At 33.8% G+C, this 21,224-nt stretch overlaps 1 protein-coding gene across 1 annotated transcript; it reads left to right on the top strand.

Moving 5' to 3' along the window:
• Window positions 1-553: 553 nt before the first annotated feature.
• On the top strand, window positions 554-7,745 carry LOC117922166 (pleiotropic drug resistance protein 1-like). Its single transcript, XM_034840201.1, has 24 exons — window positions 554-1,072; window positions 1,250-1,370; window positions 1,466-1,554; window positions 1,680-1,764; window positions 1,881-2,040; window positions 2,155-2,231; window positions 2,453-2,506; window positions 2,608-2,698; window positions 2,811-3,112; window positions 3,210-3,491; window positions 3,580-3,896; window positions 4,005-4,165; window positions 4,267-4,370; window positions 4,456-4,615; window positions 4,696-4,809; window positions 4,913-5,076; window positions 5,167-5,499; window positions 5,681-5,971; window positions 6,059-6,142; window positions 6,245-6,378; window positions 6,505-6,732; window positions 6,819-6,990; window positions 7,075-7,329; window positions 7,431-7,745. The coding sequence occupies exons 1-24, from the start codon at window positions 732-734 to the stop codon at window positions 7,689-7,691; spliced, it is 4,380 nt and encodes a 1,459-aa protein (XP_034696092.1). The 5' UTR covers window positions 554-731; the 3' UTR covers window positions 7,692-7,745.
• Window positions 7,746-21,224: the final 13,479 nt, after the last annotated feature.

The raw sequence follows: 21,224 nt of genomic DNA, 5'->3' as shown, positions 1-21,224 counted from the left end.
CGTGTAACTTATTAACTCGTAATAACGAGACATATATTTTATTATATTACATATAATTTAGAAATAAAAGATTTCATCATTCACTTATTAAAGTTTACTTAACTCTTTCCTTGAATATAATTTAAATTAACTCGAGGCCTATTAACTCAACTCCAATCTAATCCTAATAAATTCCGAGATTAAAAGAAGTAATCCAAATTCAACATATCAACATCAAATTAGACTATAAATGAAATGTTAAAAATTAACTTACATTATTAATTTAGGCAAACTAAACCCAAAGTATCATATCATTAAACAAGAGTATAGACAAGATGCCATAAATGTTTTACATTTGGAATTCAGGAGGGTTCGTTAGTTTTGCCCGGGAAAGTTAGTTAGTTTGGCGGTTAGGACAATATTTAATAATTCACTTTTCCATTTACTTGACAAACAAGATAGTGGAGAATTGTGAAAATGTTAAAATAAGAATTGAAACATTTAGGCCGCCTCTGATTCTGTCCTTCGAATCAGTATATAAACCTTCCATTCCTCATGGTTTTCTAACATAGAACAAGGTTTTAGCATTACAAAGTGCATACAGAAAAGGGGGGAGGACACCCATCTCTGACTTCGAGTTTTTTCAGCTCCAGAGATCAAAATTTGGGCTTCTCCTGATTTTTTGGAAAAGATTTCTGGGTTTTGGTGGGTTCTGGTTAGTTTTGCAGGGGGGTTCCTCGTTTCGTGTTGCAATGGAAACAGCTGAAATTTGTACAGCCAGTGGTCGTAGAGCCAGTGGTAGTTTCAAGAAGAACAGTTCTTCCATATGGAGGAACTCTGGTGCGGAGGTTTTCTCCCGTTCTTCAAGGGATGAGGATGATGAGGAAGCTTTGAAATGGGCTGCCCTCGAGAAACTTCCCACCTACAATCGGCTGAGGAAAGGTTTGCTGATCGGATCAGAGGGTGAGGCCAGTGAAGTTGATATACACAACCTTGGGCCTCAGGAAAGGAAGAATTTAGTCGAGCGGTTGGTGAAAATCGCTGAAGAGGACAATGAGAAGTTCTTGTTGAAGCTCAAGAATCGTATGGATAGGTACGATTTCTCTTCTTTTCTTGCGCTCCTCGCCTCTTTTTGAACATTGAAAACAGTGGAAAAGAAAGAATTCATCTTAAGTATGCCTGATAGTGTTTCCTACATTTTCTTTGCAACCAAACAACATCTTCCTTTGACTTTTTAATAACGAGTTTTCTTGGCTCTTCCATTTTTCAGAGTTGGGATTGATCTTCCCGAAATTGAAGTTAGATTTGAGCATCTTACCATTGATGCAGAAGCTCATGTAGGAAGCAGAGCTTTGCCTTCATTCATTAATTCTGTTTTTAATCAAATTGAGGTAACTAAAATGCAAATGCAGATCATTAGCTAATCAATAAGTATTCTCTTGGGAAAGTTTGTTTTTAGATTATAATTTTTCTTTCTGTTTTAAAGGATATCTTGAACACTCTTCGGATTCTTCCAAGTAGAAAGAAGAAATTCACCATTCTTCATGATGTTAGCGGAATCATCAAACCCGGAAGGTGAGAATTTGAATTTATTTCTAGTAAAAAATTGATTGATAAATCAAATGATTTTTTTCCTTTCTCAAATTTAGAATGCCCTGAAGATCAATACTCAATTTTTTGTGCATATTTTTTTTCTGCAGAATGACGTTGCTTTTGGGTCCTCCAAGTTCTGGAAAGACCACTCTCTTATTGGCTCTGTCCGGAAAGCTTGATTCCAGTCTAAAGGTTGAATGGAAAAAAAAAAAAAAAAAAAACTCTTATACCTTTTCTTCTTTGATGCGTATTCAATTTTTAGCTCTTTAATCTCTTACCCAATTTGAAAACTGAAAATTCTTGTTTAGGTTACGGGAAGGGTGACATACAACGGTCATGGCATGAATGAGTTTGTACCCCAGAGAACTGCCGCCTACATAAGCCAACTTGATACCCATATAGGAGAAATGACTGTACGGGAAACCTTGGCCTTCTCTGCAAGATGCCAGGGTGTTGGAGATCGATATGGTAAGTCTAAACCATTGCCTTCACTTTTATTTTCTCTGTTTTTGAAGGTTGTGGATGTAGTTGTATGACATTTGCATGGGCCAGGAGATTGACTCTTATTTTGGCTATCTGCAGACATGTTAGTAGAGCTCTCAAGAAGAGAGAAAGCAGCAAATATAAAGCCCGATCCTGATATCGATGTCTTCATGAAGGTGAGACAGAAGCTACTTTGTGAAATTGATCAGCTATTTGTTTTTCGTGGAGAACATGGACACTTGTCTTCTCTAGAATAAAATTTTTGATCTCTCACATAGATATGCAAATTGACTTTGTTTTCTTGATGTTCTGTCGATCTTATCCATGGAATATCTTGATGTACCAAACTAGCTTTAATGGTTGTTGAGATTTTCATTATTGGTTTCTAACATTTCAGGCAGCGGCAGCTGAAGGCCAGAAGGAGAATGTGATCACTGATTATACACTAAAGGTATCATAACCATAAAACTTTCAATGATGGAATACAGATTTCTGAGAAAATCCAGTTCTAACTCATAATTTGTTTATTTTCATTTACACTTAAATTTACAGATTCTGGGACTAGAAATCTGTGCAGACACCATGGTAGGAGATGAAATGGTGAGGGGTATCTCTGGAGGACAAAGGAAGCGTGTCACAACTGGTAGGATAATTTGTGTTCTAACATGAAAAAAGAAAAAGAAAAAGAAAAAGAAGATATTTTTTTGTTCATTAATCTAATATAGTTCAATTATTTGAAAATATATGAATGATAGGTGAGATGCTGGTTGGACCATCAAAGGCACTGTTCATGGATGAGATCTCTACTGGCTTGGATAGCTCAACAACTTATCAAATCGTAAATTCTCTCAGGCAAACCGTCCACATTCTCAATGGGACTGCTCTCATCTCTCTCCTCCAGCCAGCACCTGAGACTTACGATCTTTTTGATGACATCATTCTTCTCTCTGATAGCCGGATCATTTATCAGGGTCCTCGTGAAGACGTTCTTAACTTTTTTGAATCCATGGGGTTCAGATGTCCTGAAAGGAAGGGTGTGGCAGACTTTCTACAAGAAGTGAGTGCTAATAGCTTTGTACCTTTTGGCATCTTCTCATTTTTTCCCTTCTTTAGAAAAAACCAAGCTAGAACACGAATTTTAAAATTGATTGCAGGTAACATCTAGGAAAGATCAGGAGCAGTATTGGGCACATAAAGATGAGCCTTACAGTTTTGTCACAGCCAAGGAATTTGCTGAGGCATTCCAGTCATTTCACTTTGGACGGAAACTAGGAGATGAGCTTGCAACTCCATTCGACAAGACCAAAAGCCACCCGGCTGCTTTGAAAACTGAAAAATATGGTGTTAGAAAGAAGGAACTGTTGGATGCTTGCATCTCAAGAGAGTACTTGCTGATGAAGAGGAATTCATTTGTCTATATTTTCAAGCTCACCCAAGTGAGTATTATTATTGTTGTTACTTATAACAATGGCTTTTAATTTTGTACATTTGATCGTAATTTATTATTTTTACTTCTGCTTTTAGCTCACAATAGTCGCAATGATTGCAATGACAATCTTCCTAAGAACTGAGATGCACAAAAACACAACAGAAGATGGAAACATTTACACTGGTGCTTTGTTCTTCACTGTCATGATGGTCATGTTTAATGGAATGTCAGAACTGGCCATGACCATTCTAAAACTTCCTGTCTTTTACAAGCAAAGAGGCCTGCTCTTCTATCCTGCATGGGCATATGCTCTTCCCTCATGGTTCCTCAAGATCCCCATCACATTTGTTGAAGTTGGTGTTTGGGTATTCATCACTTATTATGTCATTGGATTTGATCCAAATGTGGGAAGGTAAAAGTTAAAAACTTATGAAGTTGCAGAAACTTGTCCAGATTTGTTTCACATGTTTTCTCTGTTCCAAAATGATCTATGCTCAATAAACAAATCTTCTTATTGCAGATTGTTTAGACAGTATCTTCTCCTCTTGCTTCTTAATCAGACGGCATCTTCATTATTTCGATTTATAGCAGCAGCTTGTAGAAGCATGATTGTTGCAAACACATTTGGGTCATTTGCATTAGTTCTGCCCTTTGCATTGGGTGGTTTTGTCCTGTCACGAGGTATAAGGAGGAAAGAAATTTTCAGGAAATGTACAACGTTCTTGTTGATAAACACTAATAATGGATTTTTGTTTTCTTTTTGTATTTGGTCAATGCTGCAGAAAATGTCAAGAAATGGTGGATTTGGGGTTACTGGTCTTCCCCTATGATGTATGCACAGAACGCAATAGTGGTAAATGAATTCCTTGGGAAGAGTTGGAGCAAAGTAAGTTCTTGAATTTTGCATGTGAGTATTTGTGTTTATTTATGTGTGTCAGTCACTGATGATTGAATGTATTTCCATTTTTCAGAATGCTTCTACCAATTCAACAGAATCCCTTGGAGTAGCAGTATTGAAGGCTCGTGGGTTCTTCACGGAGGCACACTGGTACTGGATAGGAGCTGGGGCACTGCTTGGATTCATATTTGTCTTCAACTTCTGTTACACTGTGGCTCTGACTTACCTAAATCGTGAGTATCTTTACCGTCTCTGCATTGAAACTCCTAAATTATTGGAGGTTAGTGTATTAAGATTTTTGCAAATTGTGCAGCATTTGAGAAGCCTCAAGCTGTTATAACAGTAGAGTCCGACAATGCCAAAACTGAAGGAAAGATTGAGTTATCGTCCCATAGAAAAGGCCCGATTGACCAAACCGCATCCACAGGTGATGAAACTCATACATGGTGCTTGCATGCCTTTGTGTGCCTGTGTTCTTGTCATTTAACCCATGTTCTATATTGCTCTCTAAATTTAAACTTAACATGCAGAGAGTGGAGAGGAAATTGGGCGAAGTATCTCATCCGTATCCTCTTCTGTGAGGGCAGAAGCCATTGCTGAGGCGAGACGTAACAACAAAAAAGGAATGGTTCTTCCATTCCAACCACTTTCTATCACCTTTGATGATATTAGATACTCGGTTGACATGCCAGAGGTAACTTCATATTAATGCAAATAATGTACATGTTTTAGCAGCACTAATAAACCAAAAATGAGAACTAAGTTGTTTGAATTGAATTTGCAGGAAATGAAAAGTCAGGGTGTCCCTGAAGACAGACTGGAGCTTCTGAAGGGGGTGAGTGGTGCTTTCAGGCCTGGTGTTCTTACAGCTTTGATGGGTGTTAGTGGTGCTGGTAAAACCACTCTCATGGATGTATTGGCTGGTCGGAAAACTGGTGGATATATTGGGGGTAGCATCAGCATTTCTGGCTACCCAAAGAAGCAAGAGACTTTTGCTCGCATTGCTGGATACTGTGAGCAGAATGACATCCACTCTCCTCATGTTACTGTCCATGAGTCCTTGCTCTACTCAGCTTGGCTGCGATTGCCTCCTAATGTGGATGCTGAAACAAGAAAGGTAAGAGTTTTCTGTGTTGTTTCCACATTTTTCTTATTGAATTTAGTGCTCTGATCAAGCAAAGCCCTAGAATTGATTTTCAAACTTGGTTGAGCTATGGTCAGGTTCAAGTTTGGCTTGACCTTGACTCTGAGGAAAAGTGCTGGTTCAAACAATTTCTAATCTTTGGTAATGGTTACAGATGTTCATTGAGGAAGTCATGGAGCTCGTGGAACTGACCCCATTGAGGGATGCACTAGTTGGGTTGCCAGGTGTAAATGGTCTCTCAACCGAGCAGCGCAAGAGGCTGACCATTGCAGTTGAGCTTGTGGCAAATCCCTCAATAATATTCATGGATGAGCCAACTTCAGGGCTAGATGCAAGAGCTGCTGCAATTGTTATGAGAACAGTCAGGAACACAGTGGACACAGGAAGAACAGTTGTGTGCACCATCCATCAGCCAAGTATTGACATCTTTGATGCCTTTGATGAGGTGGGAAATGTTAATGGATAGAAAGGATTTATTCTCTTCTATGCTCTCCTGCATATAAGTACTGACATATTCAAAATGGGTTTGCAGTTGCTCCTGCTGAAGCGTGGAGGGCAAGAGATATATATGGGACCACTGGGTAGACGTTCTTCCCATCTGATAAAGTATTTTGAGGTAAACTTCCATGATAAATTAAAAGCTATAAGCAGCAAATACTTTAGTTTAAGTTAATTCATATAAAGTGCTTACTAATACATGTGACTTGCTTTCATTAAGGGAATTGAAGGAGTAAGTAAAATCAAAGATGGTTATAACCCTGCAACTTGGATGTTGGAAGTTACCGCTTCTGCACAAGAATTAATTTTGGGGGTGGATTTCACCGAAATATACGAAAAGTCAGATCTATACAGGTGATTAACTATAGGATATCTGAATGCATTATGATATTGAAATGTCATATACAGCCATCTCAAAGTTCATAATGCAAGCTTGAATTTGTTGTTGAAGCCTTTTCTAAGATGTGGCATATGTTTCAGGAGAAACAAAGATTTAATTAAAGAATTGAGCCAACCTACCCCTGGTTCTAAGGACCTCTATTTCCCTACTCAATACTCCCAGTCCTTCTTCACCCAGTGTATGGCATGCTTATGGAAACAACGTTTGTCATACTGGCGAAATCCACCATACACGGCAGTGAGATTTTTCTTCACAACTTTCGTAGCCTTGATGTTTGGGACAATGTTCTGGGATCTCGGCACCAAAAGGTAGTTTGAAGTCAGTTCAGAATTTTGAGAACTCAGTATGCTTCTCCATATCAACTTTAATTTTTACTTCACATGGGCAAATGCAGGACAAGACAACAAGATATATCTAATGCAATGGGCTCTATGTATGCCGCTGTTCTCTTCCTTGGGTTTCAGAATGGCCAATCGGTGCAACCAGTCGTGGCAGTTGAACGGACAGTCTTTTACAGAGAAAGAGCTGCAGGAATGTATTCAGCCATGCCATATGCCTTTGCACAGGTAATTAGTTTTCTTATGCTATAGACTTCGTATATCTCTAATGCTTTATGGGTTTTATTAATCAAATTTCATCTCTTCTTTCAGGCTTTAGTTGAGATACCTTACGTCTTTTCACAAGCTGTGGTGTATGGTGTTATAGTTTATGCAATGATTGGATTTGAATGGACAGCTGCTAAGTTCTTCTGGTATCTGTTCTTCATGTTCTTCAGCTTATTATACTTCACCTTTTATGGCATGATGGCTGTGGCTGCCACACCAAATCAACATATTGCTGCCATCGTTGCCTCATCATTTTATACATTATGGAACCTCTTCTCAGGTTTTATAGTCCCACGAAATGTAAGTGCTCTCAACCCATAATTCTTTAAATTGCAACTTTCTTTAGCACATGGATACAGAAACGGTCTCATTTTGTTGCATTTCTTCCATGATGAATACAGAGGATTCCTGTGTGGTGGAGATGGTACTATTGGGCATGTCCAGTTGCATGGAGTTTGTATGGATTGGTTACATCACAGTTTGGAGATATCGAGGACATACTACTTGACTCAAATGTATCAGTGAAACAATACTTGGATGACTATTTTGGATTCAAACATGATTTCCTCGGAGTGGTTGCAGTTGTGATTGTTGGGTTTACGGTGCTTTTCTTATTTATCTTTGCCTTTGCCATTAAGGCATTTAACTTCCAAAGGCGATAACAGCACAAGTTCTTCACAGATGAATAAAAGTTTTGGTCTATGTCTAGGCTGTTAGAGAGTGTCATAGCGGGTAGTATTTATCTTGTTAAATTCTTGTATTTTGTTTTCTCCCAATTTTATTGTATTTTGTTTTCTCCTAATTTTTTTGTAATTTGAAATTTGAAATTCAAGACAATAATATAGCCTTATGCATTCCTTTCATCTTGATTACCAACTTACCAGTATGGTGCTCCACTTTTGATAGCTGCTTTAAGTAGCCGAAATCATAAAGACACGGTATCAACATGAAAATCGTTTGGTTTCAAAGCCAACAAAGTGTGTACCAGGGGCAGGGTTTGCAATGCTCTTAAATTTAGACTTGAGCTGTCAAAAAGGGAAGTTGTGTGGCCTTCTTCAGAAGGGTCAGAGTTATTTCCAGCGGTTCCATGCCTGCCCTGTCAGATCCCATTTCTACTTATATGCTTGACCCATGGAGAGAAGTAGATTAGTTTTCCTAGTATTCAACTCATTCAATGTAAGAAAGTTTGGTGCTCATACATTGAATTGTAGAATCACTTGCTTTGATTGTTCAGAATTTTGGAAGCCTTGCTTAGTGTGCATCATCCCATAACAAATTCTGCATGAATCCTTGCTCAGTGGTGAGTTTGTGAAACCTTTTCTTCTAATTTTCTCGTCATCTAAACAAGGGTGAAAGACATGCAGGGGATCATCTGACTCTGTAAAAGTTACATTGAGAACTCTAGGACTCAAGGGAGCCAGGTTTGCTGCTCAAACTCAGCATTGAACTCAAGTAATCTCCATGAACAAAGCCAAGTCTCTTCATACAAAGCCTGCAATTTGAATGGATTTGAACGCAGTGTGTGTTTTAATAGTACAATACCAAACACGGGGACCAAGTCAGAGGTAGAGTTTTATAGTATCCTGATAAAAGTAAAGGAAAAAGAAATTCCAATGGAAAAGACTGCAAATGCTACAAAAGACTGCAAAGGAAAAAAATTTCTTATGTCGACAACTGGCGACACGAAATAGGCAAGCGAAAATCCAGTGAAGTGATTTTTCGGTTTGGTCAATGTGCGGTCAAAGCTTCAAAAATGTGCAATTGTGCATGCGGGCGCGGACTCAACCGCCTAACCCAAAAACAAACCAAGTCTTTCCTTCCATGACCACCGGGCTAGCTACCCATTTGTTAAATACAATGCACAGACAAATATATAATAAAACTATAAAAAATTATTTTCTTAAACAAATTAATTCTAATTATTTTATTTTAAAATTTCATTTAATTAATCACTAAAAATATAAAGTCTGTCATTATAATTTTATTAATCGTTTTTTTTATATAATTTATATATTAATTAAATATAAAAATATAAATATTAAAAAAATTATACATATATCATCATTTATTTTATATCATTTAATACAATTGAAATTAAATAAATTATAATTTTAAAGTGAGATATATTATAATCAAATATCATAATATTATTATCAAATAATATTTGATCTAATTTAATAAATTTATAAAACTCATATTTTTTTTAATGGATGCATACGATATTATTGTCAAATATAATTAATTATATCATACACATATATTATTTTTTTTATAAAACAACTTTAAAATGTATATTATGGTTTATTATAAAATTTTTAGAGTTTTTTCTCAATATTTTCATAAGTTTTGATCAACTTTAAATTACCTAAATTTTTTTCCAAAATATCCGTCCATATATTTTCGATATATCCGTAAAATTGAAATACTGATATATCCATGATTATCGATATTTTCATCAATGCTCTTCACAAGAATTAAGGGATATAATGACAGTTGTCGCGGATACCATATTGTGCTGGGGGATGCTTAGCTCTAGAAAGGGTTAATTGACGTTACCGGGGTATAGGGAATACCAGTGAGGGATGGTAAACACTACCTGTGTGGGCCTGCAGTTCTCATAGAGGTGATGATGCATCCCTTGGAGAGAGTCGGACTCCATGGAAAAATGAATGTTTGATTTTTAAAAACTCGCTTTTATTTTAGTTTGGATTTATCACTTAGTTTACTTATTTTAAGAAACAAAATAAGAAAAAAAATACCATGTGACTAGTGGTCTAGTGGGAAGGTGTTATGCACCCTACTAACCTCAAAACAAAATCAGTTTTCAATAAATGGATGAAAATTTGACATTTGATTCACTGATAGATGCCAAATTAAAGTACACACACGCACGTACGCATACATGTTGTTGTCAGTTAACTGAATATAAACTTAACTTGCAGAGAGTGGAGAGGAAATTGGGCGAAGTATCTCATCCGCATCCTCATCTGTGATGGCAGAAGCGATTGTTGAGGCTAACCATAACAAGAAAAAAAAGGATGGTTCTTCCATTCCAATCACATTCTATCACCTTTGATGATATTAGATACTCAGTTGACATGCCAGAGGTAACTTGATATTTGTGCAAATAATTTACATGTTTTAGCTCCACTGAAGTTTTGTTACTGAACTAATAAACCAAAAATGAGAACCAAGTTGTTTGAATTGAATTTGTAGGAAATATTGAAAAGTCAAGGTGTCCTTGAAGACAAATTGGAGCTTCTCAAGGGGGTGAGTGGTGCTTCCAGGCCTGGTGTTCTAACAGCTCTGATGAGTGTTAGTGGTGCTGGTAAAACCACTCTCATGGATGTATTGGCTGGTCAGAAAACTGGTGGATATATTGAGGGAAACATCAGCATTTCTGGCTACCCAAAGAAGCAAGAGACTTTTGCTCGAATTTCTGGATACTGTGAGCAGAATGACATCCACTCTCCTCATGTTACTATCCATGAGTCCTTGCTCTACTCAGCTTGGTTGCGGTTGTCTCCTGATGTGGATGCTAAAACCAGAATGGTGAGACTTTCCCGAGTTGTTTCCATATTTTTCAAAATTGGTTGAGCTTCACTCTAGGGAAAAGTGCCGGTTCAAACAATTTCTAATCCTTGCTAATGGTTACAGATGTTCATTGAGGAAGTCATGGAGCTCGTTGAACTGACCCCATTGAGGGACGCACTAGTTGGGTTGCCAGGTGTAAATGGTCTCTCAACCGAGCAGCGCAAGAGGCTGACCATTGCAGTTGAGCTTGTGGCAAATCCCTCAATAATATTCGTGGATGAGCCAACTTCAGGGCTAGATGCAAGAGCTGCTGCAATTGTTAGGAGAACACGCACGGACGCACGTACACAGAGGTTCAAGAATTAAGACAATACACCAATATAAGTTTAAGTGACCTTCAAGAACAAATTAATAAGATCTTAAGTAATAAAAATCAAGATATCTTAGAATCCTCAAAAGTCAATGAAGGTTTATCAGACTCGTATCTCAATGTTATAAATAGGGTTATCTTTCAAAAATGAAATATTTTCCTAACAATTGTAATTAACAATGAGTTCATCATTAGGACAGTTGCCTCATAATGTTATGAAATTATGAGAGGACGTTTTTAAGACCAAATGATACTAAATTCCATTCATAATGTCCAAATGGTATTGTAAATGTTGTTTTATACATGTTTTTTTTTCTATGATCTGGATTTGCCAAAAAAGCATGATTTCACGTCAAACTAAGAGAATATCCTAGACTTAACTAATCTCCAAAGAAGGTCTCTCTTATTTGCAATATGATACCTAATCCATCTTAAGGCTTCATTAAGGGGTTTGTAATTAATCACAAGCCTAGGTGTTCCTCTTTCAAAATTTGTTTGTTTTTTAACATAAACAATAGAGAAATTTGCAGTTATCCAAATTTTTAGTGGATTAAATTACCATTAAATCGGACTTCAAAATTGTAACTTCATATTTTAATAAAATTTAGGCTTGACAAGTTCTTAGACATGTGGCATGCAACTCAGAAGGTAACACGTAGTAAAATTTGGAAGACTATGAAATTAAGTCTTCTAATCAAAGAGAAGTAGAAATAGATATTCTCTTTTTAACAAGTTTCCTAAAAAAAGGGGAACAAAAATCTCCAACCAAATAATAGATATTATCTTGTTGACAAAACTTCAGTGAGGAAGGAAAAAAGTTATGAAAATAATCAAGGAACCAAATTCCTTGAATGAAGTAATCAAATCTTGAAATTCAAAATTTAATTTCCTATCTTCACCTATAAATAAAGGTGACTTCTTTCAAGGAAAAGAGAGATTGGCAAAAGGACTTCACATAGGAAACAAAGCTTTACAGAGAAAAAAAAGATTTTATAAAATCTCCCTGCAAGTATGAGAGAATGCATAAGTACTATATACGTGTTTTTCACCATTTAACAAGTTCATTAGAGAAAAAACCACTCTAGGCCTTGGATTGATTTTCAAAAATCAAGAAAAGACTCTTGTCATCATCTTTGGGATTATAATCAAAGTGAATGAATCAAAGGAAAAATATTCTTTTGTAAAGAATATTATATTTGAGTCTATACTGCACAATCAATTAATTTTTAATATAAAGTTTTGATCACATATATTTTTCCTATAGTTTTTGGTTGTTTTGCAAGACTTCACAAAATTTGCACATACACAACTTCAAGGAGATTTGGATTCTTTATTAATTTTTTATCAAAGAGTTCTTAAATTTCCTTTTCATAATATCTCAATGGTTTTTGAATCATTTGAATTGGTCTTGCCTTAGTGGGTATATCATTTTCCCTAAATTCTAGGTTGTAAGGTAGTTCTATAACATGTTCATTCCTATGCCAAAATACATTAGGGAATTTAGGATGGGCTTCTCTAACCAACTTTTCTTTGAATTATTGGATAGCATCTTGAGTCTTTTTAACTTCCAATTGTTCTTCAATTCTCTTAGATCTAACTTCTTGAACTAAAAAAATGATATGATTATCCTTAGCCTGTATTTTTTTTTTTTTTTTTTTGTAATAATCAAGGATCTTAATTTATTTAGGTTTCTTTTTAGAGGATATGGAAATTCAAAAAGAGTCTCTTGATTTAAGAGTTTAGTCTTATAGCTTGACTATCTACTCTAGTGATAGGGTAGACAATTAAAAAGGGTATTCCAAGAATATTTCTTCTCTTAAATCTTATACCAAATTAAATGTTGTGTGCATATCCCTTGATTATTGATATGAGCCTTAGACAATTTGTAGCTAATCTTAAGTTTGACCTATTAGCATGCCATAAAGAAGCTACTCTTGAATCTATTAAGACAACAATTAATCTTAGTGATGAACTCATTGTTCATCACAATTGTTAGGGAAACATTGCACTTTTTAAAGATGACCCTATTTTAGGATATATTAATTCTTATTACTTACTATCTAATTAATTTGTTCTTGAAGGTTTGTTAAACATATGTTGGTTTATTGTCTTAATTCTCCAACTTCTAACATCATCTTATTTCCTATTGAAGATCTTTAATAATCACTTTTTTAAGGAATTATAGTTAAAATCTTGTCAAGATTTCATCGAAGTTATAAGGTTTTATAGGTTTTTTTTTTTTTTTTCATTTCTAGTTTAGAAATAGATTTCTTACAAATTTCACATAATTATTTTTTTATTGAAGAATCTTTAAGCTTAATAAATAATTCTAAAATCAATTCTTATTCCTTAGTGATTACATTTAAGGTTTTTCGCCAAAAACTATCTTTTATGCATATTTGTTGGTCATTGGAACTTTGGCTTAGATTTTCTTCAATGTTTTGAAAAAGACTAATCTTTCTCTTACCTTTACTGCTTCTCATTGCCTTTTACAGGACCAGTCAATGGAGAAGATGATTGGGATTGCTCTTAAAAAAGGACTTTACCATATGATTCCAGCTTCATCACAAGCTAAAATCTGCAATTCATTTCAATTTAATTCTGCTCATCTTGTTTTGTCTTCTATTCACAAACACTTAGATATATGGCATTGTAGATTAGGACATGTATCTAGTTCAAGATTCCATTCCCTCAAACAAATTGACTCTGCTATCACTCTTGGTCATACAAATGTTTGTGACATATGTTCTTTAGCAAAGCAAAGAAGCCTTCCTTTTTCTGTATCACAAAGTAATTCTAATAAAAGTTTTGATTTGATCCATTGTGATATATGAGGTCCTTTTAACACTACTTCTTATTCTGGTTTTTGATATTTTTTAACTATAGTCGATGACTTCACAAGGTGTACTTGGGTATACATGATTAAAGCTAAATCAGAAGTGCCATCTTTAATAAAAACTTTCTGTAAAATGGTAGCAAACCAAATTTCTTCTTCTATCAAAGTTATAAGGTCTGATAATGGACCAAAATTCTTACTCACAAAATTCTATCATAAATATGGTATTTTGCATCAAAGAAGTTGTGTCGAAACTCCTCAACAAAATGGTGTTGTGGAGAGAAAACATCAACATCTACTAAGCACTACTAGAACCTTAATGTTTTAAGCAAATCTACCATTAATTTTTTGGAGTGACTGTGTGCTTACTGCTGCCCATATAATCAATAGAATTGCCACTCCTCTACTTCAAAATAAAACCCCTTTTGAAATGTTTTTTAACAAAACACCTAACCTTTCTCATTTAAGAGTTTTTGGCTACCTTTGTTTTGCATCCACTTTAACCAGTCACAGACAAAAATTTGATTCACAAGCCATAAAGTGCATCTTCCTAGGATATCCTTATGATATTAAGGGTTATAAACCCATAGATCTAAACACCAATAAGATCCTTGTTTCTCAGAATGACATATTCCATGAAACAATTTTTCCTTTCCAAGTGTTGCCCCAACATCCTGAAACTCATTCCTTTATGTTTCCTCTTTCGCAATCCTTTTCAGATTCACCTTCTACCACATCCTTCTTCAATTCCTATCACAATGTGGGATCTGCATCACCATCTAATAATTCTCATTCTCTCTTTGAACCTCCTGCCCTTCTTGAATCTGACTCACCTACATTTCCCTCTCCATCCCATCTGGATTCAACTTCTGATTCAACTGACCCTGAAGTCTTACAACTCAGAAAATCAACCAGAATTAAACAAAAACCTTCATATCTGCAAGACTATTATTGTGGTAATGTCTCTTCTTCTCAAAATGCAACTCAGACATCTACTTCAACTGACTGTTCTCCCACTAAAGGTAATTTCTATTCTCTTCACCCTTTTCTTTCTAATAGTAGACTGTCTACATCCCATAAAGCTTTTCTCACCTCTATCACAAACTCTCTAGAACCCAAATCATACACCTAAGCTTCTCACCTCCCTAAATGGCAAGCTGCCATGCAACATGAACTTACTGCTTTGGAGTTAAATAAAACTTGGGAGCTTGTTACTCTTCCTAAAAATAAAAGGACTATTGGTTTTAAATGGGTGTTCAAAGTGAAATATAAAGCTGATGGAACTATAGAAAGACATAAAGCTAGATTGGTGGAAAAAGGGTATACTCGACAAGAAGGCCTCGATTTCTTTGATACTTTCTCTCTTGTGGCCAAGATTACATCCATTCACTTACTACTTGTTGTGGCTGCCGTCAAACGATGGCATCTTCATCAACTAGATGTCAATAATGCATTTTTGCATGGTGATTTACATGAAGAGGTATACATGGAATTGCCTCTTGGGTTGGTCGTCCAAGGTGAACAGAAAGTTTGTCGTATTTTAAAGAACCTCTATGGCTTAAAGCAAGCTTCTAGGCAATGGTATGCCAAACTATCCCGGGTCCTTCTTTCCTATGGATTTGTTCAAGGTAATTCTGATTGTTCTCTGTTCATTAAGAAATTTGAAAGTTCTTTTATGACCTTATTAGTCTATGTGGATGATGTGCTATTGGCAAGTGATAGCATTTTGGAAATTGAAAGGTTGAAGACCTTTTTAGATGCCAAGTTCACTATTAAAGACTTAGGCCCACTAAAATACTTTCTTGGCTTGGAAGTTGCAAGGTCCAAGATTGGTATCTCCTTATGCCAACGAAAGTATATATTTTACATACTTGAAGACACTAGTTTAACTAAATCCAAACCTGCTGCCTTCCCTATGGAATCTACCCTCAAGTTATCAGCAAACGATACCAATTTCTATGAAGATCCATCAGGTTACCGAAAACTCATTAGTAGATTACTTTACTTAACTCTCACTAGGCCTGACTTAGCCTATTATGTACAAGTACTCAGCCAATTTTTAGAAAAACCTGTTGTTAGTCACCATCAAGCAGCCATTTGAGTACTGAGGTATCTAAAGGTCACACCAGGGCAAGGTCTCTTTTTTCCTTCTTCCTCAAATTTTCAATTAAAGGGTTTTTCCGATAGTGATTGGGTAGGCTGCATCGATACTAGAAGGAGTGTCACTGGTTTTGCAATTTTTCTTGGCAACTCATTGATTTCATGGAAATCAAAGAAACAAGTTACAGTTAGTCGATCCTCTGCAGAGACAGAGTATCGAGCCCTTGCAACTACCACCTGTGAAATTCAATGGCTTTTGTATGCCTTACAAGACCTGGATATCAAACATTCACAATTAGCTTTGCTATATACTGATAGTAAATCAGTAATGTCCATCGCCACAAATCCAGTTCAGCATGAGAGAACAAAGCATATCTAGATTGATTGCCATCTTATTCACAAAAAATTGCAGCAGCATGTTATTAAGCTCTTCCATATTCCATCGCGATTACAACTCGCAAATATCTTTACAAAGACTCTCGGTTCTCTACCTTTTCATCATACTTTTCACAAGATGAACATCATTAACATCCATGTTCATCTTGAGGGGGGTGTTGGAGTGTTACATCTCATATTGAAAGCATGGAATCAAAAAGGAAAGAAGAAAGACTTAAAATAGAAAGCAAGTTAGATGAGAAGAGTTAGTTAGAAGAGTTGTTATTTCAATTTATTCTTTACTTTGTTATTGTGTCATTGATGTATTATAAATAGGACTCAAGTCTGATGTAGTTTTTCGATTTTTCAGTTTCTGCAATTCATTTTCCTTTGTGTCCTCTGTTTCTTGGTGTTTCTCATCAGTTTCAGATTCTTCTGATTCTCAACAATTATCAAACTTGTTTTTTTTTTTTTAATTCTGGAGAATAAAAAGTGTTTTTAAAAACAATTATCAATAGAGCTTAATACTTCATTTGAGTGATAGTTATTGTTTTAATTAATTTCTATGCTCACTATTGCTTTAATAATTTATTTTTTAATAAGCAAAGAAAAAACAGATCCATAAAAAAGTTTACACTAGGTTACATAGGTTGTATGCTCATCGTTGCTTTAATGGTCCATATATATTAGTTATTCACCGTTAATAATTTTTAATGTATGATATTATCAATTACAAATATCGATTATTAGACTAATATGTTTTTTTCAAAATTAAAGTATGGTTATATTACTAAAAAATGTATTCCATTTATTGAAGCATGAATGTGTTTATGTTTTTGTAAATAATTTTATTAGAAAATAATGTAGGTTAACATTGATATAATCTTACTCAAATTATTCCTTCTACATCGAATAAGTAGTGAGATATATTATCCTATATATCATAAATTTATTTTTCTTTTATTATTTTTTATTTTTATCACTTATTTAGTAAAATATTTTTTTTATTGTAAAGCTAAATTTATGGTTAAAATATAAGAACTAAAAAATATTTACAAAATATATTATAAAGTAATATATGATCCATTTTATTTTTTATTCATTTTACAAATTAAATATAAGCATAACGATTACATTACCTATCTCATTAGATATGTTACCTTAGAATATTATATCCAATGGATTTAATAATCTTAAAAAAATATATGGAAATAATTTATTTTAGGAAATGCATTGGATATGTCATCTTACAATATCATATCTATTGGATTTAATATATATATAAAAAATCATATCTCATTGAAAATTATATTTTAAAATATACATTTTTCATTTAATGGAATTTGATATTATAAAATATAGATACTCTATCCTATCATATCTCACATACCAAACATGCCCGAAAACATGTATAAAATTAAGTATTATATTTCTCATTATTTTAAAAACTAACAAAACATTCAATAATTCACATTTCTGTTTACTTGCTAAAGAAAGTGTAAGAAAACCGTGAAAGTCTTAATATAGGAAGTGGAAAGAGGAAAAAAAATGGTGGCATGTGTACATTATTATGGAGTCATTGTGCAAAATTTTTTATAGTCGATTTCACTCACCAATTTTCTAGGCTATGTTTGGTTCCCGGAAAATATGAGAAAAAAATGTGACAAAAAAAATAAAGAAGAAAAGTAGAAAGAAAGAAAAAAAATGAAGAAAATTAAAATAGATTTAAATTTAATAAATTACTTTAATATATTTCTTTAAAGTTATTTTACTTATTTTCGTTTATTATATAAAAATTAAATAATTTAAAAATATATAAATTTTTAACAAATTTTAATTATATTTTATTTTCTTTTGTATTTTTCATTATGAAACTAAACATAAAAAAACCATTTTTCTTAACATTTTTTTTTTCTTAGTACTTTCCAGAAACCAACCCACACAATTGGGTATTAATGATATTTTTACTAAAATAATACTTTATTGCAGTTTTTCTTTTCAACATGATAACTTATAATAAACCAATGTACCAAGGCTCCAATTGCTATTATACCAAAAGTCTTAATTAACATAAAAATCTAAATAAATAACAATTTTTAATATTTATCAAATTCCTAAAATTCTTTTAGTTTGACTTTAGCTTGGATTATAATTTCAACCATTCGGGTTTTGCCCAGTTCTTGTTGGTTTTGCAGGAGAGTTCTTCCTTTCTGCTTGCAATGTCGACTCCTAAAACTCGTAGAGCTGGTTCTATGAGATGAAGGATCCCTGATGTCGAGATTTTCTCCCAATCTACAAGGAGTGAGGATGACAAGGAGGCTTTGAAATGGGCCGCACTCGAGAAACTCCCCACCTACAATCAGTTGAGGAAAGGTTTGCTGCTGGGATCAGAGGGTGAGGCCATTGAAGTTGATATACACAAACTTGGGCTTCAGGACAAGAAGAATTTAGTGGAGCGGTTGGTAAAAATTGTTGAAGAGGACAATGAGAAGTTTTTGTTGAAGCTCAAGAATCATATGGATAGGTGAGTTTGCCTGATAGGTGTTTCCTACATTTTCTCCCCAACCAAACAAAATGTTGCCTCCATCATGTCCAAACCTCAAAGATGAAGGGAAAGGTCTCTTCTTAGATTTCATTTTAGATTAGGAAACTTCCTTTGCAACTATTATCTTCCTTTGGGGAAGTATAAGAATCTTTAATGCCTCTAAGAGATTCCAAGTTGGAGTTACAAAATCTTCAAAGCTTAGACAGGCCGGAATGATGTATTTGGAAGAACATATGGTGATCTATTGAAGAACACTCATCTTAATAAGTGGCCATGAAATGAAAATAAACTAAAAGGAAATGAGAAAGGGTCATCATACCATGGTCACCCTTTTTAAAAGGTTTATTTGGTTATATGAGTCAAAATAACACCCATACTTGCAAATATAACCCACCCCTTAAAAGACAAAAAAGTTGACCTGATTGAGACAAAAATACCCCTCATTTTTCCCTCAAATATAACTTTCCCTTTCGTTCTATTTTTATAGTAGATTAGGTTTTTATTTTTTTATTCAATCACTGGTTGCTCATTCTTTTTGTTTTCTTGTAGCGAACAAGCCTAAGTTCTTACTATTGTTTCATTTATTCTTCATTCTTGATCACGATAAAATGAAAAAAAAAAAATGTAAGCAACCAATAATTTCTTTTTTAGATTATCATTTTATTTCTTTCTGTTTTCTAAAAATTCAAAACCTCACTTCACCATTGTAGGTAGAAAATAGAGACTCCATTATTAGTTATGAAAAAGTGAAAAGTTCATCCAAAAGAAGTTGAAAAGATTTATCCATATGACAAGGTCAAATGATGGTAAACAATAAATCACATGCATGGAAAATTATTATGGTTTTAGTATTGCTCATATGATTAATACCCATTGTAGTTATATATTGTTCCTTTGGATATTTGATTTATGGGAAGTGTTGCATTGCTGCATTTAACAACAAATTTTACTATTTGTTAGGTTTAACTTAACATAAGTTGAGTTTATGTGTTTCTATTCAAAGCAAAAGTCTATTTTTATATAACTGTACTGAAAACTAAGATTGAATTGTTGACATATTATTATGTAGTGGGTTATTTAATAAAAATATAAATATATGTTTTAAGATTCATTACATAGTCTATATTTGAAACTTAATAAAAGTATATTATATGTTGTACTATTTCATTCTTAATGTGATAATTTGAAATATTTATTTTTATAGTCATTGATGAGGTAGGAATAATGTTTTTGTATAAAGGGAATTAGGTATTAGATGAGAACATGTACCACTTTAAAGGAAGTGAAGGTAAAGACCTTACGGTGAAGAAGAATATATCATATCATGAATTAATGAGAGTTGAGTATCATATTCTTCAACTTGATCCAATTGAGTTTGTGTATTGCATTCCAAAAGACATTCATTGTAGAGTTGTGCTACTATTACAATCCTATTAGTAGTAGATGTTGTGGTAGATGTGGTGATTATGGGCATAATCGAAAAACATGCAAACGATCAATCTTATTACATCCTAGAGATGAATATAGTTGTTTCAATATTGTTGAGAGCAATATCAACATCCAAGAATTTTCCTTACAACCAATTCATCAGTCACTTTAATAATGCTACCATAGAATTTGTTTTTTAAGGATGATTTAACTATGTATCTACATTTTTATTTATTTATTTTTCTGTATAGGGTCATGAAGGGATTTGTGAGCCTATTTTTTTGTATATGCTTAGAGCAATTTTTTTGAATTATAGATTGAAATTTTAAATTAATATTTTAGTTTTATCATATAAATTAATTGGTTAAGTTTAATTATGGTTAAGTTGACAGTCATTGCATTTATATAAATTTAACTATTATTAAGTTGCATTAACAAATAACTTAACTAGAGTTAAGTTCATAGTCAGAATTTTCACTTGAATTTAACAGTGGTTGAGTTATATTAACAAATAACTTAACCACAGTTAAGTTCACAGTTAGAATTTTCACCTAAGCTTAATAGTGGTTGAGTTGCATTAACAAATAACTCAACCACAATTAAGTTCATAGTCAAAATTTTCACTTGAACTTAACAATAGTTGAGTTGCATTAATAAAGAACTTAACCACAGTTAAGTTCATAGTCACAATTTTTGCTTTTTCTATTCGCAATTGAGATTTTTTATTTTTCACCACCATTTTTAATCTTTTTCTCTTATCACTCTTCAATGAATTTATTTTTTTATCGTGCTTGAAGATACAATATGAGATAACTTGACTAAAAGATGAGAGGATAAGAGGATAGACGAGAGGATAAAATGAGATGAGATAATTTTTCTAAGGATTGGGAATGAAACAGAGAATGAGATGATAGACGAGAAATTTTCTAGGGCTTCTAAAGGAAAGATGAGCTTTCTGTTCTATGCACCAAATGGAGAGAATGAAATAAAAGAAGAAGATAAAAGAT

This window comes from Vitis riparia, chromosome 9 (assembly GCF_004353265.1).
Source record: "Vitis riparia cultivar Riparia Gloire de Montpellier isolate 1030 chromosome 9, EGFV_Vit.rip_1.0, whole genome shotgun sequence".
NCBI lineage: Eukaryota > Viridiplantae > Streptophyta > Magnoliopsida > Vitales > Vitaceae > Vitis > Vitis riparia.
Note: the sequence above shows the minus strand (reverse complement) of the source record. Positions and strands in the feature narration are given on the sequence as shown.